Here is a 27,560-nt window from a genome sequence, read left to right as displayed (position 1 = left end):
GAAAAAAAAAAAAGAAAGAAAAAAAGAAAAGAAAAAGAGCCCTGTAATTATGAAGCACAGTCAAAAAATCCACTCCATCACCATGCTGGGCATTGTTTGCAACTACTGTTTCAATTCACACGATATTTTACTGGATAGTCTTATGTAGCAAAATTCTGAATGAATTCAGTGGCATCTCTGTCAGGGTCTAATCTATAACAAAAAAAAAAAAAAACATTTCACCACAATGCCAACACTGCCTATCTCAAGAGGTCAGGGTCATGCACATGAACATGACGGTTTTGGATCTACTGGATCTACTCCTGATTTTTTTTTTCAAGTGAGCTTAACCTCGCAGCACGCCAGGACTAAAATGTTTTTTTTGTTGTTTTTTTTTTTTTTTAAATCAAAAGCACTCAACATTGACTAAATTTGCAGAAACACATAACCAGTCCAAAGAAAAGATGTGGTGCAAATGAGTCAAAAAAAAATTTAACTTTTATTTTTGTCATACAAAAGAGCATATTGGGTCCCATTAGTAATTCACATGTAAAAACTGTATTTTTTTTTTTTTTAAACAAAACTGAAGCCATAAAAATAAAATTTGGGGGAAAAACTGGGATGTTAAGTTGCTTGATAAGTCACATAACCACTGATTCAGATGAGGAGGCATCCCTCACTTTCGCACTGTTAAACCATAGAAATTTTATAGCGTTAGTCAGCAGATTTTGTTGTGTGCCCAAAACGGACTTTAAACAGAAAGAAGACATAACATTATGTTCTGCTGGGAAATGTTTGGACCTGTCATTCATGTGGATGTTACTTAGACATATAGCACCCACCTAGACCAGACCAGACACCCCCACCCCATAGCAATGACACTCCTTTATGGCAGCAGGCATCCCCAGCAGGATGCAGCCTGACACAGACATTAGAGTGTTATTGTCATAAGGTGGTCATAATGTTATGCCTGATCAGCATATTTTATCACAATTCCACTATTTGAAAAAAAAAAAAAAATCTTACTTGTCTCCTTACACATGTTTTAATTCTTACAATTCCAAAATGTTCTTTTTTTTTCTTTTCTTTTTTTTAAGTTGGAACTAAAAGGTGCAAATATTTTCAAACAAAACTCCACAAATCCAAAACATGCATTCTTTCTCTACAACAGTACACAAAAATAAACCCTGATTGGAAAACTTATATTATCTCAACAAGGCACTGCATTTGTCCTGCAGGGAATCAAACATGACCCAAATTTCACTTAGGGACAACAACAGTGTTGGTCAGTTCAGCTGCTAATGGGAGAAAACAGAGAGAAGTCTGATACATTTTAGGGTAAAATAAAAAGAGCCCAACGATCTTGTGGCTTGAAACAAAACTATAAGTTGAATACTTTTCAGATGCTGTTGAAGTGACATGCTGGATTTGGTGAAAGGTCAGCACTGACCTCATGAGAAAAGGAAACAAGAGTTGACAGTAGTTACAAAGGATTTTACACAGTCAGATGAGTGTGAGGCACCAAAGGTGACACAATAAAATAATGTACAACCTCAGATTATATGTCGAGTTGATTGCCGTCTGTTAATTCAAGGCAGATATGAATTCATTTCTCTTCTTTTGACATCATTATCCAACGTGAAGGTTAAACACAACTGTATTATTACTGACACTATATAAATAAAACTGAAAAGGATAAGACAGTAAAATAAATTGTGTATGCAGAATAAAACGTATAAACATGCCATACACAAAATGCTCACTTACAAACCAAATCCTTCTTTTCACCACTCACAGGCACATGTATCAATGTCTGATTTGAATGGATTCACAAAATCAGCCATCAAGTCCCTTCCACACAGAAAATGAATCAAACTTTTTGTACAATTTTTTTTTCTCTTTTAAACCCCTTTTTAAAAAAATAAATACAAAATTCAACAAAAGGACTTCCACACGCATGCACCCGCACACAATAAAATGCAATCCAAACTACAAGTTAGCTTACATAACTTAGAACATAAAAGGCAGACATTTTTTACTAGAACAATACACGACATGGGGCAGGACAGTATTTCATCTCATACGATAAGTACATGATGGGGAATTTCTGTTATTGCTGCTTCTTTCAAATGAAAATCAACATGGTTTCTGAAAAAAACACAATCGAGCCAAGTAGTAGAATGTGAAAGTGAAGCGTGGCCGCTGCAGAAAAACAAGAATCACTCGATCACTCTGGCCTAAGATAAGATGTTCCACCCTTTACCTGATAAGTCATTGATTTAAGGCGTGAGTATTAACCTTCCAAACTGATTTGAAGTGCATAAACTGAACAGTCACCGGATGTCGCTGTTGTGAATTCAATAACGTCCTGCTTAATCATTCCTGAAGTCACCACAGCTCCTTTACCTCTTTCATGGGAGACATTTTGACTTGTCACGGGATGAAAGTGCACATTTATTATTGATGGCTCAGTCCCCGTGTCCTAGTAAAAGAGGACGGGGAATCAACATCAAGAAAAGCCCTGATTGGAATGCGGCCATCATTAATACACCACTGCTACATTTACATGGACAATACCTGTTCAACGTGATCGAAATCAAACCAATAAACTTAACTATTTACATGCATACTAAATAAAATTATCTGATAAGACATAATTATTTATGTGCCCCAAATCAATAATCGGGTTTACACCAGTCGTTAAATAAAAAAAATATACATATATTCCTTTGGATCAGATCAGTCTATTCTGACTGATGTCTTTAAATTAGCTATTTATAATTGTGATTTGACAATTATTTCGATTACCAGTGTAGTACTACTGTCCATGTAAATATAGTCAATGTCTTCCTTGAAAAAGGTGTGTTGGTGAATGAACAGTGAATTGTTTGTGACGCTGAAGGCTCAAGACCTTGTGGGAGTTTCCACATGACATTAAGAGCTGGAAGGTTTCTGGAGCTTTCTTCCAACTCTCAGCTTAAAAAAAATTAACTAATTTAAAACACACACCTGTAAATTCTATTTAGGAAGATACACAAAACCCATCTAAAACACTCAAACAAGTTTGCATCAAAAACATTGATTTAAGACTTTGCTCTGCTCAAAACACCTGAGACTATGGCTAAACGCCTAGCGGACTAATAAAGAACAGATTCAGTTTTTACCTGCTAGCATAAGTGCAGCAGTCTATTATCGCCTGGTTTCCCTAACACCGGCACAGCATAAAGTGTTTTGACCTTGTATTCCTGGCTTGTTTTTCCTTAAATGTTGCATTACTGTTTCAGCATGGTCAAAATAAATAGTTAATAATCTAATTGTTATGATAAGCCTTTACGCTAGAATTAATTTGAAGAAATACAAAGGTCCAGTTTTACAAAGGGGTCTTAGTGTGTGCTCAACACGCACAAATTACTTCATATCCATCAACTGCAGTATGTTGTTCACTTGGCGATCGGAAACTCCTGCTAATCCAGTATGGGAGTGTAAATCCAATCAGGGTTAAGGATTTCTAACAGTTGCAGGACGTAGGAGGATCCAGTTTTTCAGGATTCCAGTGAATAAACACAAATTATTTATGATGGGAAAGCAGTGTTTCCCATAGGTTTATGGCTATGAGGGAGGTTGGGTGGGAAAAAAAAAACAAAAAAACAAAACAAACAACTGTTATGAGTAAGAGCATATAAGCTAATCGGTGTTAGGGAAACCAGACGCGCCCCAACCCTCCCCACTCCCACTCCCACCCTCACCCCCACCCCCACCCACACCCACATACATACACATACACACACAAACACAAGCCACTTAGAGAAAACATTATCAATAACAACAACCTCACTTGGTAGAAAATACCAAAATAACATTCACATAAATAATTTAAATAGCTTTACTAAAGCTAAATTCTTGGTCTAAACCTTTAAAATGGCCAAAGAGAAGTGCTAATGATGTGCTGTACAATTTTGGGGAAATTTGGAGATTTGGTAGTCGGGGTGGCATCTTGGGGATCACAGGCAATCACAACGCAAAACATCTCCCAAACCCCTCAATCGAAACATGAAGCTTGTTTTCTGGCTAGAAGTTGTCCTTAAATGTTTTGTTTCTCCTTTAAATACACCATGGGACAGAGGTCAATCCTACATCCAGAATGATGTACCCACATGCCTCTGCCTCCTCTCTCCTCTAATCATCCCCCAACACTTGTGATAGGTCACCAAAGTCACAATCAAACAGTTCGCTGATGCCTTCGTGCTCCTCCAGTCCAAAGTGGTAGTCGTGACTGTGAGGGGGGGACAGGTTGATGAAACCATCCAAAGGGAGAGGGAGGCCCTCTATGTTCAGGAAGTCCGAGGAGGAGAGGGGCGAGAGGTCAAAGTCGGGTAGATCACCGAGGCTGGAGAATGGGTCGCCTCCCAGCAGCGATTCTGTCATAGAAAATAAAATACAATGCTTAGGGGATGTCATTTGAGACACTATATTTAAGTTTTAGGGGAGAAACTTTGAAGAAAAACATTGCCTTCACCTCACTGTGTTAGAAAGGAAACTAATTTTTATTTGTGAATAATGGGGGTATGAGAGGTGGAAACAGCTCTGGTTCTATATGCTGGAGGGATCTGGCATATACAGTTACTTTTAATAAACACTCCACATTACAGGAAAGCATGCATAGCATATAGATGGAAGTTCAATAGTCTGCAGAAAGTAGATGTGTGAGTCAGCAAAGTCAACCAAGACCTAAGCTAATTTCAGGAAGTCTGGGAAGGCAGACTACAGACATAGAACAAATTTGATGGTGAATTTCATTGTCTAAACTATTAGACCTTTAGTTACTATAAAGGAAAAAGGCTTTGGGAGATATACGTTTTTTTTGTTGTTGTTTTTTTATCCCAGCTACATTACATTACCTTACTACAATATTAGAAGTCAGACTGCCTAAGTTTATGGTGTTGATGTGGTCTACAGCTGACAGTAGTCTGAGTTCAAGCTTCAAGCATCCACTTATGCGCAATTCATCCAATCAGTTTTGTGATTCTAACCAGTGAGCCTCCAGTCACAGGTTAGACTAACTAGCTTCTATAGCCTGATCGATATTCAAACAATATGTCAAATATGTCCTAAATTACTACGTATTACCTGTACTCAGACATGTCCTGTGTCAGTGTTTTTATACTATACACCATGACAAGTTAAGGGGAGGGTGCAGACGGCTTTTTTTTGTTTAAGTTTCTATTTGCCTTTCAGTGTTTCACAAACAGTATGAACTCACCTGTGTCACCCCCTAATGCCAGTGATGAGGGGTCCTGCTGGGAAGCTGCTGACGCTGTCGAAGCCGTGGACACTGGAGACGATAAACCCACTTCCCCGGCTGCTGTGCAGGTTCTGGGTTGTGATTGGTCCGTGGGTTGTGTGGGAGGCAGGACCGGGGAAGTGTCAGTGCTGGGTTTTGAGGGACTGCTTCCTGTCACTGGACTGCAGACGCCAGAGCTGTCTTCAGGACAAAGGAAGACATCAATGGGACCTTGTGTGCTCTTCAGTGACACCTGGTAACCCTGGGAGATGCAGACAAATACACACTGGTATGTAAAAAGCTCACACAATCAAAACAAACACAATTCAAAATGTTAGAAGCATATTTTCAAGTCCTCTACCTCACTGGGTTCTGAAACTTGCATCTGGGTCTCTGGTGGAGCTCTGATCACCATGACAAGCTGGTCCGGCGAATCAAATGACTGCCTTAAGTCCTGGCAGCGCACGTAGCCCATTGTGATGAACAACGATTAAGGTGCATACAAGGTTTGCTATGCAAGCTGGCAAGATGACATCTGTTTTGAAATTAAACCCCCATAAATATATGATCAGGCAGCAATCTACTGGTACAAGACTGGTACATGTCTAACTTCTGTTTGTATTCATAATAGGTTCCATCTACACCTTATGGACAAAAGTATTTTGGCACACCTGAAGCCTGAAGTGTTTCAATCAGACCTGTTGCCAGGGATATTGCACAGTCAACTGTAAGTGATGTTATTACAGGGTACAGAGTGGAAGACCATGTAAAAAAAAAAAAAAAAAAAAAAAAGCACATGGTGTGTAAAAGCAGCCCAAGCTCTGCTGAGTCCATAACTGAAAAGTTCCAAATTTCCATCATTTAATGTAAGCACAAAAACTGTGCAGCAGGAGCTTCATGTCATGTATTTCCATGGACGATCAGCTGAATGCAAGCCATACATCACCAAGTCCAATATGAAGAATTGGCTGAAAAAGTGTAAAGACACACAAACACTGGACTGGAGCAGTGGAGTCGTGTTCTGTGGAATGATGACTCACACTTTTTGGTTTGGCAGTCCAATAGGCGGGTTTGGCAGATGCCAGGAGAACATTACCTGCCTGACTACATTATGCCAACTGTGAAGTTTGGGGGAGGAGGGATAATGTTTGGGCTTGGCCCCTTGTCTCCAGTGAAAGACAAGCTTAATGCTTTGGCATACCAAGACATTTCGGTCAATGCTATGCTTCCAACTTTGAAACAACAGTTTGGGGAAGGCCCTTTTCTTTCTTTTCCAACATGACTGTGCCCCTGTGCACAAGGCAATAACTAATTCCAAAAAAACCAATTCCATATTGAAGTATATCTATTAACATACATACCCCCAGAACCTAAGATCACAGCTGCCATTAGTCAGTTGTTACTTCAACTCAGGGTTCCTTTCAGTAGAACAAATTCAAAAAGAAAAAGGGTCTTGAAGATGTGAAGTTCTCTTAGGTAGTTGCCCTCAGAGAGTCCATGGAAGAGTTTGTTCAAACAGCACCTAATGGCAAGGCGTGATATTGGAAATATGTATCTGACAGCAATACCACACCCATTTATCTGTTTTTAAGATGTTCATTTACCTATTTACACTACATTTGCTGTGCATGACTTTTGGTAACCAATCTGTCCACCAAACATATGTCATGAACCCCAGAATATTATGTGAGGAGAATCAGCTGTACAAGACAGCGACATGTGTCGTTGTGGTCCAGTGGTGCTACTAGACTCACCATCAACACATCAACAACTGGTGAGTCGCCAGAGGCTGACGCTCAGTGCATTAACATGCAGAGCTTAATCAAGCTACGTTTGAATTTCGACTTTCTGACTACAGTCCTTGTCCCAGTTTACATGCAGAGGAGAAAACTGAATAACTGACAGACCTGCATATAAACAACAACCAGATGGATAATAGTACATCTTTTTTTAATCTCGTACGTAATGTGTGTGCTACTTTTGGTGCAGGTAAGATATGTGCTATCCCTCAGATGGTTCTTCTACCAGCTCTGTTCACCTGCTACTTCTGCGACCGGCTTTCTTGGATGTTTTTATACAGGTGTCACACGCCAGCACAGTCGTTGTGGAGCATGTGCATGTGCTTTATCCTGTTGTAGTCCGATTAATGTATAAATGCCGGAGAAAAACGAATTCCAACCACGTTATCTGGGTGTCTTAATCAGATAAGAAGAACTCCAATTTTAGTCAGAGTAACTTGTTTATATACACTTAAGTTCTCCAGTTAGACCCTGATTAAGGCAATAATTCAATTTTTTTCACGTGCATGTAAACGCACTGAGTGCTGCTGCTGGTTTGTGAAATGTTTTAGATACCCAACCCTGTCAAAAGGATATTTCTTGTTCTGTGGTTCCTCTGTGAGCAGTCGGAGCTGTAGGTTGCATTTGGCAATGAGCTCGTCCAGCTGCTCCTCAGCTGCTGTAAGATCACACAGCTCCCTCTGCAACTCTTTATGGCGGGAAACTTGCGCTGCATCAATTCGATTACCACTACAGTAGAAAACCACAAACAAATAATAGAATGGGTTAATGCTCTGTGAATACCAGAAACATGTATAAATCACTTTTTTTTTAAAAAAATACTGTAATCCTGTGTCAAAGCTGAAATTCTGAAAAGTATTTTTCATTTAATGCAACAGTGATTGATACCATTAGACTGTTCTAGGGGTGCATTATATAACCTATAACCATGTATATGCAAAAAAAATAAAACTTTTTCAAGTTATTATGTTATGGCAAAACTGCAAAAAATCCACGGAACCCATGTAGTGTGACACCAGTACTCACAGCCACTGGATGTTGTTCTTGGACTTCTTAGAAATGAGCTGGATTCCCTCCAGGACATTGGTTATGTCGTATATGCGTCGCTTCTGGACATCCAGAACCTGTGAGGCCCAGTTCAGATCCACCACGCCATCAGCAGACTGGGACAGCAGGTCCAGAAAGCGCTTGGTGGTCAGGTTCAAGGAAGTGTCATACCGTGACTTCTCTGTTGCAGTTCGGGGAACTGGACAGAAAAGGAAAAGTAATGAACATATGTACAAAAACTTTCCATCATCATATAAAACCCTTTTGCATGCCAACAGCAAGATGTCAATCCTCCAGACTGAACAATTAAAGGTTCGGCTTGTTTGGTCTGGATGAGGTGGATTATTTAAACTCAAAAGTGAAATCTAATCTGTACAAGAAGTGATCAATTATCAGCCTATCAGCCTACTCTTGATGCAGTGAGTGTGACAGAGTTTCCATGGGCTGCCACAAAGCATAAACACATTACCTCTAAAGTCTGCTGATACTATGTCAAGCATGTCTTTTTCTTTTTAGGGGAATTTTCTTCCTTTACAATCTAAATCATTAATCTTAACAATAAATAAATCCTGGCATTAGATTTCAGCAAAATAAAAGACGTGAACTCAGAATGTTTATATGCCGGCCGGTGCTCAAATGTGCTATGTGTAAGACGAGGTTAAGACAATGCAACAAGGATGGTATTTGTACAGCATGTGCAACAGATGGATTTATTTATCCATGTCTACTAATGGCAATATATGTATCCCACACCAAACACTGATCCAATTTCCCTTTCAAACTGTATTTCTTTTTGTCCACTTGGTGCGTTTAGTGAACCAGAACTCTTATCCACAACACTCAAATCTTCTGATATCTTCCATTTGTGAAACCCAAATACTGTCAAAAACAGGAAGAAAAATAAAATAAGTTAAAGAGTATCTCCACTGTTTCTCCCCATACTTAACTAGCATCTTTTATCATTTGAGTAACAATTGCTGGTGGAGACAAAGACAGGATGACAGGCTGTTGTCTGTGCGGATAAAAGCACAGCTGTTTTTAGGACAATAATGGCCAGTGCAAAGGTCAAAGTATGTATGGAGCAGATGGATGAATGGCTGCAGTGCTCACACACAGCTGCAACTGTGTGTACATGTGTACCTCTGGGAGGGGCAGGTGTGGAAGGTGGTGCTTGTCCCGCGGACGGTCGAGTGGTGCTGAGGTACTGATGGTCGCTATCCAAGTCCAACTTCCTCTTTACCTGAAATATAAATGGATGCAGAAATAAAAATAGTATATAATAAAACAAAACATATGTATCACATCATTATAATTGTGCCCTAACTTCATATTAAGATAAGAAGCTGCAGGATGAAAAGCAACAGGTGTATCAACTTAAACTTAAGCTCATTTTTACAGAGACAAAGAAGAAGTTCTAAGTTAACCACTTCCTGCCTTTGTTCTTTCACTTTCCATTACCTCCGCCTCCACCCCTTCCTCCCACACCTCCCCACTCTCCTCACCGGAGGTCTTCCCAGAGCTGGCCGCCTCTTGTCTTGGATGACCACATCAGCGGGGCCCTGTGGCGTGGCAAACAGCAGGATCTCCCCCGTGCTGGTCGGGGCGGCTGCTGGGTGGAGTCCCTCATGGCTGGGGCTGGTGATGATCACTATCTGGTGGTCCTGGCCCAAGTCAATACTCCCAGAGTTCAGCAAAGTCTCAAAGTCTGCCAACAGATCCTCAGATGTCTGCCCTGTTATCAGAGTCTCTGACATTGCAGTGTGTCTGAGTTGCCCTTTCACTGGACTTTGGGGCTGTTGATAGGGCCACAAACTAAGATGCTGGGGTTTGACAGATGATCAGCAGCTGTTCGCATTAATTTTGAGAACAAAAATGAGATCTGAAGATCTCTGGGACATTTCTTAAAGCCTCACTGTTACTAAATAATGGGAAACGACGTGCTGAAGCACATTCAAATTGAACGAGCAAGACAGGATGTTCTGCAAAACAGGAAATTTTGCAAATGAAATAAAATTGCTAAACGCATACTTAAACGGGGCCTTGAGGCTTTTGACGCCACTGATACGTTGCCAAGAATGAGTGGCAGATCGATCGCGACTGTAATTAACGCTGGAGGTTAGCGAGCTAGCGAGCTAATCTTTTGTTTTCATCTGTCTTGTCAGTACAGTACAGCTGAGGCCTGTCCACACGGCTCCCTACCACCGATTGCTAACCAGCTAGCTGAGGACCCACCAACAAAGACGCCAACAAGTGATCAAACAAGCGCGTACAGCCGTCACACTAACAATTCAAGACTGTAGGATGATACCATATATACCCATGCCGAAAACTTGGATTAGTTATGAGGCTATCAAAACTTTACAGCAGCTTCCAGAAGTAAGCTATCAAAGCAAAAAATATCCACACCCTGGAAGGCATCGGTGTGACTCGATGATATATTTGAAGAGTATATTCACAAAAGCGTCCGTTAGTCCAGCGGTGAAAACACAGATGTAGCTGAATATGAAAATATATGGCATTAGCATGCTAGCTAAGTTATTAGCTACAGTTCTCCTGTCCCTTCGTTTTGTTGGGAGCACGCAGGAAGCAGTCCTGGAAAGCAAAACTGGAAAAATAATAAGGAAATAAAGCGGACAAATTCACGCGCATACGTTCAAAGAGAAGCCACTCGCTCTTCGATCGCTCACCCCGGACGAGATCTATTTACAAAAGCCATACACCGAGCTCGTTATCGGCCGTTACTGTTGTTGTTGTCCCAGCTGATCCACTGCTAAACAAGACCCGGACGGTTTTCGCGCGAAATCTTTTTTGCCGCGAAATCGGCACGTGGGCCATTCCGGCCTTCGCCATTGGTGTAAAAGATGCTTTTTCTGCTGGTCTGCATTAACGGTTTCTGATTGGTTAAAGGGGCTGCCTGTCACACTGCTGGGCGCAGATTCATCGATGTCGAGGTGGGTTCAGTATACATGGAAAAAGACAGTTATCCGATTTTACCGGATCCGTTTTTTTTTGTTTGTTTGTTGTTGCTGTTGTTGTTGTTGTTTTTTTTGTTGTTTTTTTTTTTACACCGGTGAGCTATCGATTTGATATCCCGTAAGTAGTTCTCTGTTATTTGTGCGGTACTGTATTCGAAACATACATTTCAGTGCAAGTTACAGTGCGTGGTAAATTTATTTGGGCGTAATAAATACACAGTCGCCATATTTTGAGGCTTCCGAAAAATGAACAAGTTGTACTTCTTGTCATGCTTATTTCTCCCGGGTCACAGTACTAACTAAATTCATACGTGGAAATAATTATGAAAACAAATCTTTAAATAGTTTTCAACATATTTTCCCGAGTTTACCAGAACGTACCTCAACAGGCAGTCTTGGCCAATCGAGTGCCTATCACTCAAAAGAGGAGCTACAAGATGGCGCAGGCAATATTTGAAGCACTTGAAGGTAAGGGTATTATTTAATAAACGTGTAACTACACGCGCAGTTAATCCTTAGTGTGCATTTAAAGACTATTTCTCAGGCCTATTCTGATATGCAACGAAAAACCACGCCAGACTCACGTGAAAGTGTCTGTTTCGTTAGAGATATCCAGCCCTTCTACAGAAGGAAGAATGAGGATGAATGTAAACAAACAAACTGATTGATGACTTCTCAGACCTCAAGACCGTTTAAATGTTATTTTAGGTCTGTTGTACTATTATGATGCTATTATGTACCTATAATGACATACAGTGTGTTTGTTGTGAATCCACGTTGCAGCCTTAGACTTGTGTATTTTAATTCATGGAGGTGGTAATCATTCTAATAATTACATACATGATTTTGAAGTGTCGTTTACTAATTGTGATATCTTTGTGACATAAACAACTAGAATAAAGTGAGTCTTTTGCATTATACTTATGCACAGTTTCTCCACCCTCCTCCTTTTCCCTCATTTTCAGGCATGGACAACCAGACAGTGCTGGCAGTCCAGTCTTTGCTGGACGGTCAAGGGGGAGTTCCTGACCCAAACAACCAAAATGTTTCTGGAACTCCCACTATCCAGTCTATGGGTATGTAACATACATACAGCACTTAATAGCTGTTTTTCTTGTTATTCCCGTTTTATCCGATTTCTTTTTAACTATGCCAGAGAGATCCTGACCAATCATGAAAAAGATCCATTTAATCAGTAACTGTCAACTTTAAGTACTGTATGTGCCATTTAGTGTGTGGACCACTATTATAGTTATATTGGTGTGTGTTTACATTAAAAAATCTTCCTTATAGTAAAGCATGAGCAACCCCCATTTCCCAGTTCTTGTTATAGCAATTTGTGTTTCAACCACATAAAAAAGCACCAACAGTTACTGAATAAAGTTTTGTCACACTGACTCTCAACAGCAGCTATGCATGGATCCAAAAAAACACAGTGGAGAAAAAATATAATATATATATATATATATACAATAAAATATGTATTATAAAACAATTATCCAAAAAAGCGTTGAATAAGGTCAGCTGGACTTGTAGAATTTCTTGAAGACGTTTCGCCACTCATCCGAGTAGCTTCTTCAGTTCTGATAAACTAGTGGGAAATTGAGGTTTAAATAGGAATAAACTCTGTGGGTAACACCCACCAGGAAACTTGCTTGACCAGAAACTGGGGTCACTAATTACCATAATGGCTGATACTTACCTGTCCTTGAAAGGGGGGAAACTGTGTGCCTAGGCTAACTTATCCTATGAATAGAGCTCTAATGAGGCCATTGTCCATGGGAACCTGGAGGCTCAGTGTGAATGTTGTTGAAACTTCTTGGGGACAGAAGTCAAAACTGAATTATAAATAGTTGGTAAATTAAATCTCAGTCCACCTCCTCTGTTTAGAGAAGGTTTCTCCACTTTGACATAGATGGCTTCCTTAACTCCTCTCTCAAACCATCTGTCCTCTCTGGCCAGGACTTTGATGTTGGTATCTTCGAAAGGAGTGGCCTTTGTCCTTCAGGTGGAGGTGGACTGCTGAGTCGTTTCCCGATGAGCTGGCTCTCCTGTGTTGGGCCATGCGCTTGTGTATGGGTTGTTTTGTTTCTCCAATGTACAAGTCTGTACATTCCTCGCTACACTGAACCGCGTATACTACATTGCTCTGTTTCTGTCTAGGTGTTTTGTCTTTGAGGTGGACCAGTTTCTGTCTTAGTGTGTTTCCAGGTTCCACCACCTACTTTCAGTGCAATGGAGGTTTCTACAGGCAAAAACATGGCTGTGCGATGGGGTCCCCAGTGTCACCGATCGTGGCCAATCTCTACATGGAGGAAGTAGAGACCAGAGCCCTGCACACCTTTGCAGGTTCCACTCCCACCCACTGGTACAGATATGTGGACGACACCTGGGTTAAAATCAAGACAGAGGAGGTGGAATCCTTCACTAAACACATCAATACAGTGGACAGCAACATCAAGTTCACCAGGGAGGACATCAGCGGGGACTGTCTGGCCTTTTTGGACTGTTTGGTGCGTGTTGAAGAAGATCGAAGCCTCAACATAGAAGTATATAGGAAACCCACACACACAGATCAACACCTGAAATTTGACTCACACCACCCTCTGGAACACAAACTGGGAGTCATCAGACCCTCCAGCACCGAGCACAGACTGCCCCCACTAGACAGGAGGGCAAGGACAAGGAGGGAACACACATTAAACAAACCCTCAAGACATGTGGATATCCCAACTGGGCCTTTGTCAAAGGCTCAAAAAGATATCCCAGGAAGGACAGGGAAGAGGAACACAACAAAAGGAAGAACATCACCATCCCCTACATAGCTGGTGTATCAGAGAAACTAAGGAGAATTTTTGGTAAACACCGCATCCCAGTTTATTTCAAACCTGGAAACACACTAAGACAGAAACTGGTCCATCTCAAAGACACAAAGACAGAACACCTAGACAGAAACAGAGCAATGTAGTGTACGCGGTTCAGTGTAGCGAGGAATGTACAGACTTGTACATTGGGGAAACAAAACAACCCATAGACAAGCGCATGGCCCAACACAGGAGAGCCAGCTCATCAGGAAACGACTCAGCAGTCCACCTCCACCTGAAGGACAAAGGACACTCCTTTGAGGATAACAACGTCAAAGTCCTGGCCAGAGAGGACAGATGGTTTGAGAGAGGAGTTAAGGAGTGGAGAAACTTTCTCTAAACAGAGGAGGTGGACTGAGATTTAATTTACCAACTATTTATAATTCAGTTTTGACTTCTGTCCCCAAGAAGTTTCAACAACATTCACACATTGAGCCTCCAGGTTCCCATGGACAATGGCCTCGTTAGAGCCCTATTCATAGGATAAGTAGCCTAGGCACACAGTTTCCCCCCTTTCAAGGACAGGTAAGTATCAGCCATTATGGTAATTAGTGACCCCAGTTTCTGGTCAAGCAAGTTTCCTGGTGGGTGTTACCCACAGAGTTTATTCCTATTTAAACCTCAATTTCCCACTAGTTTATCAGAACTGAAGAAGCTACTCGGATGAGTAGCGAAACGTCTTCAAGAAATTCTACAAGTCCAGCTGACCTTATTCAGCGCTTTTTTGGATTACCATGACCTGGATGACTGAGAACCTTCACAGATATAAAACAATTACCTAATCATTATTTACAGATGTTCATAAAAAAAAACACTGATCAGCCATACAATTACGACCACTGACGTGTGAAGTAAGGAATATTGATCATCTTGTGACCTTTCAGTGTTCTGCTGGGGAACTTTTGGACCTGGTATTCATGTGGATGTTATTAAATATGTAGCACCCACCTAGAGCAGACCAGAAACCCCCGTCCTTAGTAATCACATCACACTCTCTATGGTCTATTTATCACCTTATTGGGGTGATAGTATTTGTATACAACTTTCATTTGGATCCAGTGGTCTGCATACATTGCTATTTAGTACATATAGATATATACTGTGTGTACAAATACATCACAGACATTTCACTTGTAGAAACTATATCATAGCGCATATGCATTTGTAGATTTCTGTTTTCGTTGTTCCAATATCTTTAAAAGCTCTTTTCTTAATTAGTTAATTCTACACTACCCAACCTTGTTCTTGGGAGCCTGACTTTCTTCTCTTTGGGTGGAAATGTACAATGCTTATCTGTCCTGCAGATGACGAAGACGTCTTCCTGTGCGGGAAGTGTAAGAAACAGTTTAATTCTCTACCAGCCTTCATGATGCACAAGAGGGAGCAGTGTCAGTCCACTGTCCCCTCCCTGTCCACGGTGTCTTTGGCCTCCAGCAATGCCTACACACCCGTGCCCTCGATCAGTTCCGTACCACAGACTCCTGCTAACAGACAGGTGAGGACAGAAGGTTATTTTTTGTTTCTTTTAAATGCGGATTCGTCATAAAGTTATTCCTGGTAATATATGAGACAAATGTAGCAAGAAACTTGGAACGATTTGTAAATACAGTAGCGATGTGATGTTCATGAACGAGTCAGTCTTTTGAACGACTCTTTTAAGTGAACGATAAGACTTGGTTCACCGTTGTGAGCCTATGCTTTCTTAACATGTCCCTGTGTGTCCCATGAGTCTGAATTATATATGCTGTCTTCACATGAACAACTAATGACATCTCTGAGTTTGAGTTTTCCACAGCTCACCTATTCACTGCAGCTATATATGTGCAGTTATTGGTTGATGGGAATGAGGAGTGTGAACAAGGCTGACTGAGAGCAGATTGGAGGGAGGAGGGAGGAGGAGAACATTTGTGCTACAGAAAAAAAAAACACAAAATGAGTCATAGTCAAAGTAAATGTTGCATGCACTTTTCTGAGGACGACATGCTGGGTATAACACAGTGCAATATTTGTCAGAAAAAAACATCTCTTTCAAGTCTAGGTCAAAAAAACCACCATATGAAAACCCTTGACTGTATACTATTATTATACTACTATGGGCAAACCCATCGTGACAGCACCTGTTGGATTCTGAACCTTGAAAATGAAGCCAGAAGTGGGAGGAGCCTGTGGTCGCCATGTTGGATGTGCTTTACTCACACTCAAATATTCCAAATATGGACATGGGGTCCCCCATACAGTTGTCATGAATAGTCATGAATAGTGAAATAAACTATTGAGACCAAAATAGTTTTTGAACTACACTGTAAACATGTTAAATAATGCTGTAAAGTTGGACTTTTTAACGTGGGGGTCTATGGGGATCAGCCGGCCACTCGATTATGCACAGTTTTTTGCACTTCTGCATGGGCTTTATCAATCAGACCCGGAGGTTGCCATCTGATGAAACCTCAGCACCCGACAGTAAGGAACAGACTGACTGTCTCCGTCAATCCCTCTTCCACTAGTTCTGCTTCCTCATATTCGCATTGGATTAGTTATTCCTGGGACGTCCTGTCATTCAGATATTACCCCCTATGCCTGTGTTTCATGTGGCACATTCATTCTTTCATACAGTTTACTTAAATATGTGATCTGTCTCTTCCCCTTTCCACCTCACTGCACTGCGCGTAAGAGGGCAATGTACACTTTTTGACAGCTTTAATTACTTTGAAAATTGTAATGGAGAATAAGAAATATATTTTTAATACTATTTATCACGGTGAAGAAATTACAAACGACCTGTCAGTGTTAAATCAGTGTGTAAATCAGACCCACCATCACCAATAAACACAGTAAAGTCTGATTCAATGATTTTATCCATCTACGTGGGTGAATAGTTCAGCGGCATCTTGACTTTGTACTCCAAACTTTGAATTATAGCACATCCTTCACAATTCTTAAGTGACAAGAGGCAGAAAAAAAGCTGTTAATCAGACAAGAGTCGTGAAAAGTAAAAACTCAACCCTAAATCACAGAGATGCTGATTTGCACTGGATTAGTTTTTATCACAGGACCTCTGTGTTTCCAGAAATATGGTAAGTAGTTTGCAGTGTAATTTTTACTTATTACGTACTTGACTGATTCGTACAGGATTAAGATCACAGAATACCTCTGAAATTATTACAAATTACTGGAGGTCTCCAGGTAAAGCTAGCCCCATGTGATAAGATGCCAGGCCACTATCATTCTCTCTTTGGCACGCATATTTTTGCATAGTTTTTATGGTGCCACAAAGTTTTTTAGGTGAGGGAAAATTCTAAATAGTGATTTCACTGTCAAAGCATGGGGATATGGAACCACCTTGTGGAATATTTGCCACCGGTGATTGTTGCTAAAAATCCTTACTAAAAAAACAAAACAAGTAACCAATGGTTGACTTCTAAAAAATGAACGATTGGAACAACGAGCCAGTCTTTTGAACGGCTCTTTGACAGGAACGACTACTCAAGATCCGGCCGCCTTTAAGGAGCCATAAATCCCATCTCTAAAATACAGCTCCTCTTTTTGTGTGTTACTCCCTATACAGGTATCCACCTACATCACAGTCCCTCCCTCTCCTTTGACACACACTCTGGTTCAAGGCAACGTGCTGGTCAGCGATGATGTTCTCATGTCAGCTATCTCAGCCTTCACCTCCATTGACCAGCCCATGGCTGCCATGCAGACACCTATACAGGTAATAATACAACATGGAAGACGTGCATTATACACATGTTGGCGTCTTGTCACATTTGTATGTCCTTTTAAGTGTTACATTTGTGCTGCAATATTGTGAAATATGTGTTTGGTTTTTTTTGTAGAGTAACCTGAGCATGCACACAGCTGGTGTGTCCTATCTTCAGCATCATCACCCCCACTCCCACTCCCACCACAACCACAACCACAACCACAACCACAACCACAACCACAACCACCACCACCACAACAACCACCACCACCACCACCATCATCAACAGCAGCAGCAGCAGCAACAGCAGCAGCAGCAGCAGCCTCAGCAACAGCAGCCCTCACACCCCCTGCCCTCCAGCCAGGCACCAGCCCACCCTCTGCCGGCCGGACAGCCTGCCCAGCAGCCACTCTCTTCACAGGTGCCAGCGAGCCTCAGCAACTCAGTGGTGCAGGTGTACAGCACATTACCACATATGGCCGTGGGCAGTGGTGCTGAGATCCACACTCTGGGTCTGCAGCCTTTCCACCCTGTGCAAGTGAGTAAAGCTTTCTATTTTGTTTCCAACTTGATATTGATATATGCTTTGCACCTTTTATTTCCAAATTCTGCACGCCTCTACCCAGGTGCCCAGCCAGTGTGTGGAAAGCCAGTCATTCACCACCCCTCCCGTCTACAGCCCTGGGAACAAGGGCACCAAGACAAAAACCTGCAGCATCACCACCAACATGACAGAGCTGGGTGACTTTGAAAAGGTCATAATCCCCAAACGACCAAGGAGTAGCAAAAAAAGCTCAGATGGAGCCACAGGTAAGTGAGAAAAAAGTCCTTGGATAACCCTAGCATACATGTGAATAGTTTGTACAAATATTCCCTGCTGTCCTACTTTATGTTTCACTCATTCGATCCTGATCTAATTTCCTGTACTGTGGTCCTTGTGCTGCTGTCATTGTATTTTTGCACTCTAAAAGCCTTAGTAGGAAATGGAAATTTCTGTTCTTTCTGCCAGAGGGCTTTTAGTTTGAAATGCTTTCAGGAAGCATTACGTTTGTACTTACAGTGTAATGCAGTAACTTTAGCACTACAGATGGGAGTGGATCAGAAAGAGGCTTTGTATTAAAATATGACCCGTTAAGCTTATCAGATAGGGTTGAGTTAAATTAATTAATACATTAATGTGGTGCTAAAAGCCCAAGTATGTGAAAAGTATTTTTTAATTGGCACAGTTCTTTTTTTTTTTTTTTTCTTAACATATCAGCCATGGATATTTGACCAGCTTCATTAAAAATGAATAACGTACACGAGAGAATGTTTTCATTCACTGATTTCACTCTGCAGTAGAGCAGCTGAAGGGGAAAGGTCCGAAGCTGAAGTGTAGTTTCTGTGACAAAATCTTCTCAAAAAACTTTGATCTTCAGCAACACATCAGGAGGTGAGTTAGTTCCCAGCATGTAGATGGTACCAACTTAAAATCTTTTTATTGCTTACAACCATTTTCCTCTTGAAGCCACACAGGAGAAAAACCATTCCAGTGCATCGTCTGTGGCCGAGCCTTTGCCCAGAAGTCCAATGTGAAGAAACACATGCAGACTCACAAGGTTCAGAATAGTTTTCGGTCATAATTCTTAACAAAAAACCCTGAATGATAACACAACTCAAATAACCAAGCATAGCTCATTCAGTTTAACTAATTATCTTAAATGTGTCAACAACATGGTAACAACCGCTGTCTTTGTCTTAAAGGTGTGGCCTATGAGCGTGGCCAGCACAGTGTCGAGACTGCCGATCACAGTGAAGGTGGTGCCGGTGTCATCTAACGAAGAAGAACAGGACGGGGAGCGGCAGCAGCAAGACGAAGGGGACAAGGAAGGTCCCCAGCAGCAGAGCAGTCAACAGAGAGAAGCCGAGTCAGCACAGACAGGTAATGTCTGTTAAATAATACAACATGATGATCAATTTTTGTTTTATCTGTAAAAAAACTGTGAGCTGAAATGTTAAAAAGGGCCATGAAAGGTGAGTTGATAATGCCAGCTTCTCTCTATAGGCATCTGATGGAACTGAGCAGCTGTAAAGGTGGTTACAGCACCTGATAATGACGGCTGTGTTGTAAAACACTTGTGCTCACATGTGGTCAAGATCCTGAACGTCTCAGGATCTGAAACTCTGCACTGAAGTTTTGTTGATGAAAAATATACCTTCGAAAAATCAGTTGTTGCATTCACATAGACACAAGATTTCCTCTACTAATTTAAAAAAAAAATAACTTCATGCAACCACCTCAGCCAAAACAGACCGGCCATGGCTGAGAGGAGTTCCCAACGACCTCTTGATAAGCACTTTCGTAAGAAAACAATAGCACCTTTTAGTCGATCATTTTTGTCTTTCAAATAAAAAATTTACTCACTTGCCCCACGTGGGGTATCCTCAGGTAACTGGACAGAAACATGACAGCATTCTTTGAATGAATGATGAACAAAGCTTGAATTGATGTGGGCAGCGTAACTGAAAGTTGAAGTTTAATTTTCTCTGCAGAAACACTTTACATGTCAAAAAACATTTTTACTCAGGTTGAAGAAATATTGTCCATATAAACATAACCAGTAACATGGATTAAAGGCCACAGGTTAATTTTGTAGTTGCCACTAACAATAAATCTGGTCTTCCTTCATAGTTATAGTTTGTTGCTAATATAGTTTGTTGTAAAAGTGTCTGATCAGCATCACATATACAGAAACTCTATGCTTGACCACAGAAGCACCAGGCGAGCTGGAGGAGAGTGCAGCTGAGGTTCAGGCTGATCTGGAGGGAGCCCGGGGGGAAGATGTGCGGAACGGGCTTCCTCAGGTCCAGATGCAGGTGCAGTCCAATCAGAACCAACAGTGCCAAGCTCAGACCAAGCAGATCGTTCTGATTGACAGCTCCTACCAGTGCCAGTTCTGCTCCAGCAAGTTCAAGACCTACTTCCAGCTCAAATCGCACCTGACCCAACACAAAGGGGAGCAGGTGAGTGCAGAAGGTGGCAGACAGGATAGCCTTTCTTGTGAGATAAGAGACAAATTCAACAAGGGGTGCATTAAAACCAGTGGTTTAAATGGTGAAAAAAAGTCAGCAGGAGTCTGTATCTGCTTCTCCGTAGGTTTACAAGTGTGTGTTGAAGTCCTGCTCCCAGACCTTCCAGAAGTTGGATCAGTTTTTGGAACACATCCGGACGCACCAGGAGCAGCTGACCTACCGCTGCCACCTCTGCAGCAAGGTCTTTCCCTCGCTATTCGAGCTGGGAGTCCACCAGTACTCCCACTGCTTCTGCCCACAGCAGAGCACACGCAAGGAAACCGCCGTCTACAGGTCGGTTTAACCACTCTCCCTCATCTATTGATAGAACCCTGTCATAAAAAGTCAGCTGAAATAAACTCAATGTTTTTAAAATAAAACATAGAAACAAGGAAATCTCTGCGACGGATTGAGCACATATGCTCATATTACATAACACAAGTCAGTCTGGTCTGATTCTGTCCTACTAAGCACACCTTGGATTATATAGTAGGTGTAGTAAGTTCAAACCAAAATTGAAAGTATAACGAGATGGAAATGTAGAAAAAGTAGATAAAAAATATAGTATGTATAGATGTGTATGTGTATGTATTCAATGTACATGTACAGTATATAAGGATATAGAAATACAGGGAACTTGGGATATACAAATGTAAATACACATTATGTAAGCAGATAAAATATGGAACGGAATGAGATATATTATGTCAGTAGAAAGTGATTCTAAGTTTACATTCTTGCTTTTCTCTTATGAATCATCTCATTTTACCCTTGAGCCTTATCTTTGACTGGTTGGTTGGTAATTCATTTCATCTTGTTTTTTTGTGTTCCCCTTCAGGTGTGTGAAATGTCAAAGCAGATATTCTACTCAGGAGGCACTAGAGCAGCATCTCCTGACTGCCTCACACAGCTTCCCCTGCCCACACTGTCAAAAGGTACACTACACACCTGATGTTGCACCTTTTTAACATGTAAAGCTGAATGTTCTCATATAAAGTGTCAGCGTGCTGCAGTAAGTTTAGTCCTAAATCTCCCCCAAGCATTAAAACATGTTTACCCGCTCAGATTGAAGATGTTTGGAGCTTTAGTTTTTTTGTCAATTCAGTCCGATGTGTTGTCTTTCTGGCCGCCAGGTGTTCCCATGTGAAAGGTACTTCAGACGTCACCTCCCTACTCACGGCGTTGGAGGGAGGTTTAAGTGTCAGATCTGCAAGAAGGCCTTCAAGACAGAGCACTACCGCAAACTGCATGCGCGTATTCACTCAGGTCTGGAAGACATTTACGGGACAGTTCTGTAGCTAAGCCAGGGGAGGATGCAGTGCTCTTCATGCAGCTTATTAGCACTTCCTGCAGAGCAAACTCTTGAATTATATTCACAATGTGTTCATCATGTAATTTAACACATCAGTGGTTCCAAAGCTCTTTACCTGATAGACCCCTCTTACCTGTATCTAAGAAAATATGTGCTGTTAATAATTGCATCTTAAAAGTATTTTAGTAATACAGAAAAGGCTTGAATGTCAGCAAGCTCATCGTTAGAGCCAAGAAATTCTATGTCCTTGAGGGTGGAAGCATAGGGGTCTGTCTCCCATGATTCCTTTGTCAGGTACACATCAGTGTGGTCAAAATGGGATTTAATTGGCAATATGTAATGTGCTGAGTAAACCACGCAACTGTTTGGTTAGCAGTGGAAATTGTTGCAGTCTTCAAGTGGGCCCTACCAAGTGGCCTACAAGTAGGAATGAGGCCATAAAAAGTACACATAGATGTTTGATTTTTAAGTACGTGTGTTGTTATGATTTTATTCATGCTCAAATTACAATTTTGACATGCTCACGGTCTCAGAGTAGACAAAGCCTGTGATCTTTGGTGCCCCCCTGGGGTTTGTGAACCAGAACAGTAGATGACTGTGTGTGCAGAAAGTAAATGTGTGAACTTCGGTTCTGTTTTCCAGGTGAAAAGCCATACAAATGTTCCCTCTGTGAGGCGACGTTCAACAGGAAGGACAAAGTGAAGCGACACATGCTCATTCACGAACCCTTTAAAAAATACAAATGTCCCTTCAGGTGAGGTTCTCCACTGGGAATTAGCTGGAGTCATTAAAATAGTTCTTCTTATTTCATTCATTCTATCCTCCTGCGTTTATTTTTGAGCTCTTAATTTTTAATTACATTCTTTTTATTAAATTGCTTGCTCGCCTTTCTTTTACACCAGGACACATGTGGGATGCACCAAAGAATTCAACAGGCCAGACAAACTCAAGGCTCACATCCTGTCACATTCTGGTGCGTGGAACAACACCAAGATGATTTTTTTTAAGACAAAGTTTCCAAAGTAAGCGGCGTATCTAAAAACAAACCTATTTATGCTTCTGTCTCCCCCAGGTATCAAACCCTACAAGTGTCTGTTTTGTCAGAAGGCCTTCAGCCGCCGGGCTCACATGCTGGAGCACCAGCAGTCCCACACAGATAACTACCGCTTCAGATGCTCCAACTGCAACAAGGGATTCACCCGACAGAGCTATTACAGAGAACACAAATGTCCTGCAGCAGGAACCAGGGTGGGAACTGAAGGAGAGGTAGGAGAGGTGGAGGGACACGAGGACGCAGGAGTGGCGATGGCTGAGGAGAACGACGGAGACGAAGGTGGGAGAAGAGGCAGGTTCATGAGAAAAACAACAATGTCACAGGCCACAGGAGATGATGAAGAGGAGGAGGACTGCTCGAAGGGCAGCCAGCAGCAAGTGGAGGCACATGAGGAAGAGGAGGGAGAGGAGAGGAGGACTGATGAGGGTTGTCAGGCTGCAATGTCTATCACCAATAGTGAAGGGCAGCCTGAAACAGAAGAGGAGGAGGATCATGGTATCGAGGCACTGGAGCAGCTTAAGAGTGGTGACCAAAACTGTCTGCAGTAGCCATGTTTGTAGTCTTCAGTGTTTCTTTATAGTTTTCTGGATATGGACCAATTAATAAATTATCTATTTTAAATGAAAAAAATAAAAACATCAGTCTGGGAAATTATTTCAACATGTTTTAAATTAAAACGTTCTTTAAATGATTTGTTCTCTAAATAAAGATGATTGGGCTATGTTCACTTTTGGATGTATATCACCCAGATAAACAGTGGACATGTTTAGTGCAAATTCATCTGCGCTGGTTCATGTACAACGTTGTAATGCCAAGAAGTTTTTCTTTACCTCAGCAAAAAACTAAATTATAAGAGTCGCAAAGTGTATTTGTGTCAATATAAATGTGCTTACATTCTGAATTAAACCCTCCAGTGTTCTTTAACGTTTGAGTATGATGTGATTGTTTCTGATGTTCTTTTTTGCTCAGATAAAATGTTTGACAAATTCTGAAATGCTGTGATGAGGTAACAATGGTACATCATCCAAAGCATGATAGTAATTTGTCAGGACAAACTACAGTATCTGATCACACACCTATTTCAAATATGTGTCTGAGGATTCAGATCTGAACAATCAAGATCACAAATTATAGTAGGTAATAATGAATAGGGTTTGTATAATGCTGCTGTCAAAGAGTTATTTTGACTGGTCGTCAGTGAATATGGGCTTCAAGTGCAGACTTGTCTTTACTCGGATTTGGTTGTGAATATTTTGAATCAAAAGTGATTGGACATTTTTGAAAGCTGTTTTATTATCAAATGCGGGGCATACCTTCATCAGTTAAGGGTCTGGAGTTGTTTCCAAGCCTGGCTTTTATGTGTAGAAACTGCTACTGTGATCTCAGGATCCATTTCATTACATCATAAAGAAAAACCCCTCCAATGTTATAATGTCCATGACCCTATGGGGTCTGCAGAGGTACAGCAGTTGCATGGCCCTACTGAACCTGGGTATTATTTGAATAGCTTAATATTAAATGCAAAATGATGATAATAATGTATATTTATAAACAGCACTAGGTCGAGTTTAACATAGAACACATGTAGTAGGTAAGGGGTACCTACTTAATCTCTCCATCAGTTCATCATTTGGCCTGAAAAACATTGAAGACCTCTGATCTAATTAATCCCTAAATGGATAAATGTTTGATGAATATGTTTTTTAACATCCGTGCAGGATTCATGCACAAGGCTGTCTTTGACAACGCTGGTTCTTTGAGATACGGTACAAACACACATTTTTGATTTAATTTATTAAGGTGACAATTCTATATTACACTTCTCTCATGTACATCAGAAATGGAACAGGGGAAAGAAAATAGTGTTAACCATAAACCTCTTATTAAAACTTCTCTTTTACAAAAGAAAATTTGTTATTGACACCATTTACAACTTCTTTTCATATACAGGAAAGTGACAGTGGTTTAGTTTAGACATGGAGGGTTCTGTCAAACAAAGAAAAAATAAAGAATTATGATATTTACATATTTGCTTAACTCCTACGTTCCCAGGATCCTAATATGTAAATGAACCAGAACAAGATTAAAATAACCTCCTGCGATGGGGCGAAACAATATGAAGCAAAACTATATAGGCAACTTTAACAAACAACTTTGAATCATGATACATTCGTTAACTCAGTATTATCATCTCTTATTATTGTAGTCTCAGTAGTTGTTATTCCAACTGATGTTACAATTAGACACTGAAATTCACTCTGGTGCAGTTTCTTCAAAAGTTACCTTCTCTTGCTCTGGCTGATTCTCCACAGCAGGGTGAAGAGTCTTTGTTTTATCACACTGCTGGTCTAAAGATGCTTCAAAGACCTGATGCCTGAGGCACATGTGGAAACAAAGAGGCCAGAGGTACCAACAACCAGGACTAGACGTCCCCACGTGTTGCAAGAAAAGAAAGTGCTGTGCTTTGTCAGACTTAACGCCAGTTTAATCTAATGTTGCTCTGCAACCACACCTGTCTCTTCAGTGTGTCATTTAATACTTAAAAGGGACACTGCAAAATGACAAACCACACGACCTGGTGTTTATAATTTCATAGATACACAAGATGAATTGTCTGACTCTGTTCTTGTTCATCAGACCAAACCAAATAAGTGTTTGCAGTTCCAAAGACCGTTTCCAGATACCACTAATACAGCGCACGCACGCACGCACGCACGCACGCACGCACGCACGCACGCACGCACACACAATCAATACAATAATTTCACCTAAATCAGCGGTTCCTCTAGTCAACAGGAAAGGAGTCAATCTGATATTATACACATTTTCAAAAAATAATCATATCTCAGAATTTAAATTTCAGTGTTTCCATAAAACTGCATCTGACATTAGAGGAATTCTGACCTGTCACAAAGTGAAAATATTCAGAGGTAAAATGTACACTTTAAGTGTAAAAGGGAAGACAAAGCTTTAAATACGTTCATTTGGACCAACACTGTTCAATTCTTAAAAATTACACAAGTTTTTGGTTTGCAGTGATGCTTGGAAAAAAATTCTATCAATCACATTCCTGCTGATCAGGCATAACATTATGACCACTGACAGGAGAAGTAAATAACATTGACCCCTGGTGACAATATAATGTTCTGCTGGGAAACTTTTGGACCTGGTATTCATGTGGATGTTACTTAGATATGTAGCACCCACCTAGAGCAGACCAGACACCCCCACAAGGCACACAAACAAAAACATGAAGATCAGCACAAGGTGTTGACCTGGCCTCCAAATTCACTAGATTCCAAACTGATCAAGTATCTGTGACATGACCCACAGAGGCCCCCACTAACACCAGACAGCACAGGACACCCTCAGAGGGCCCATGTCCATCTGAGGAGTCACAACTGTTTTGGGGGCACATGGGAGACCTACACAATATAAGGAAGATGGTCATAATGTTATGTCTGATTGGTATATATTTGGACATTAGGTTTTCTCTGGATTTGACAGTGGTGTATATGGTGTGTAAAAAGCTTTGTGAAATATCTTTTAGTCTTGCAAGTATGCATTTAAATTTGTTTTGGTGTTTTTCCACTTGTTTTGTAGATCTGACATTTAGTCCTAAAGGATCCCGTTTTCACCAGGACTGCCCCACAAATTAAAGTTAAGTTTGAAGGCGTATAATGTTGTTAAAGCTGATATTAAGAAGAGTAAAGAGTACCCCAATCCATGACGTCCCATTCCACATCACAGCGTGCAAACTGCGGCCCTATAAAACTAGGGTCGGTTTAAGTTCTGCTCCCACCACTAAAAACCAATGGAGGCAACACTTTTCACAATCATCAATCAATTCACAGATCAAATACTACGCAACCAGGAACACAAAACAGGCATATCTCCCAAACTTCTTTGAAGCACCAAGATTGTCTGTTATTTAAAATGTTAATTTGAAGCACTACTTCTATAATTTCACTCACCAAGTCAAATCTACTGAACTGTTGTGTTAAGGTTCTTTAAAACCAAAAAAGATTCACTTAGGCAAAGTTTGAGTCTCATTCTAATGCAACAAATAATCTTAGAACAACAAAATTAGCTTTTTGGTGAAACTTAACCCTGTTTTGGAAGAAGGTAACAATAAACCACATCCTCTCAATATTGCGTTAAAATTTAACACCAGTTGGAACTGAGGACCAACCTTTCATCTGTTATGACATGATCACATGTGAGGGTATGAAAAGTTACAGATGTCAAGGAGGGTGAGCATTCAGGAGCCCATGCATAATTTGGCCCACATTTTGAGAGAGAGGAGCAGCTTCATGTGTTTTGGTTTAAAACAATGCTAATTTTTCCTCATAGCACTCAGGCGTTGAGAGGCCTGCGGTGAGCTCACTGTGCGGGGCAGATGCCCAAATCCCAACAACATGCAGGCAACAGTCTTGTACCACACAGATGCATGCATGTGTGGGTCTCAGAACACCTGCCTATTCTGAAAAGG

The 27,560-nt window shown here is 41.0% G+C and overlaps 2 protein-coding genes across 2 annotated transcripts; one reads left to right on the top strand and one right to left on the bottom strand.

Annotated features, from left to right (window-relative positions):
• Positions 1-3,742: 3,742 nt before the first annotated feature.
• Positions 3,743-10,908, bottom strand: e2f1 (E2F transcription factor 1). Its single transcript, XM_047607213.1, has 7 exons — positions 9,609-10,908; positions 9,247-9,346; positions 8,086-8,305; positions 7,636-7,788; positions 5,622-5,736; positions 5,240-5,522; positions 3,743-4,397 (listed from the first exon to the last, which is right to left on the bottom strand). Exons 1-7 carry the CDS (start codon positions 9,858-9,860, stop codon positions 4,156-4,158), a joined length of 1,365 nt encoding a protein of 454 aa, XP_047463169.1. The 5' UTR covers positions 9,861-10,908; the 3' UTR covers positions 3,743-4,155.
• A 471-nt stretch (positions 10,909-11,379) lies between these two features.
• znf341 (zinc finger protein 341) lies at positions 11,380-23,992 on the top strand. The gene is made up of 16 exons (XM_047607201.1): positions 11,380-11,549; positions 12,047-12,157; positions 15,250-15,440; positions 17,511-17,660; positions 17,785-18,189; positions 18,278-18,461; positions 18,990-19,083; positions 19,159-19,249; positions 19,395-19,572; positions 20,404-20,654; positions 20,788-20,996; positions 21,541-21,637; positions 21,836-21,968; positions 22,657-22,768; positions 22,917-22,987; positions 23,087-23,992. The coding sequence occupies exons 1-16, from the start codon at positions 11,519-11,521 to the stop codon at positions 23,614-23,616; spliced, it is 2,838 nt and encodes a 945-aa protein (XP_047463157.1). The 5' UTR covers positions 11,380-11,518; the 3' UTR covers positions 23,617-23,992.
• Positions 23,993-27,560: the final 3,568 nt, after the last annotated feature.

Source organism: Mugil cephalus, chromosome 1, assembly GCF_022458985.1.
Source record: "Mugil cephalus isolate CIBA_MC_2020 chromosome 1, CIBA_Mcephalus_1.1, whole genome shotgun sequence".
NCBI classification, from domain to species: Eukaryota; Metazoa; Chordata; class Actinopteri; order Mugiliformes; family Mugilidae; genus Mugil; species Mugil cephalus.
Note: the sequence above shows the minus strand (reverse complement) of the source record. Positions and strands in the feature narration are given on the sequence as shown.

What these genes read in the sequence shown, in the direction of transcription:
- znf341 (XM_047607201.1), top strand. Translation starts at nt 11,519, where the DNA reads ATGGCGCAGGCAATATTTGAAGCACTTGAAG. An exon ending in AGCCGAGTCAGCACAGACAG is followed by an intron (nt 19,573 to 20,403) that starts GTAATGTCTGTT and finishes GCTTGACCACAG; the next exon opens with AAGCACCAGGCGAGCTGGAG. An exon ending in CCTGCCCACACTGTCAAAAG is followed by an intron (nt 21,638 to 21,835) that starts GTACACTACACA and finishes TCTGGCCGCCAG; the next exon opens with GTGTTCCCATGTGAAAGGTA.
- e2f1 (XM_047607213.1), bottom strand. Translation starts at nt 9,860, where the DNA reads ATGTCAGAGACTCTGATAACAGGGCAGACATCTGAGGATCTGTTGGCA. An exon ending in CACACCTGCCCCTCCCAGAG is followed by an intron (nt 8,306 to 9,246) that starts GTACACATGTAC and finishes TTTTCTGTCCAG; the next exon opens with TTCCCCGAACTGCAACAGAG. An exon ending in AAGAACAACATCCAGTGGCT is followed by an intron (nt 7,789 to 8,085) that starts GTGAGTACTGGT and finishes TTTCTACTGTAG; the next exon opens with TGGTAATCGAATTGATGCAG.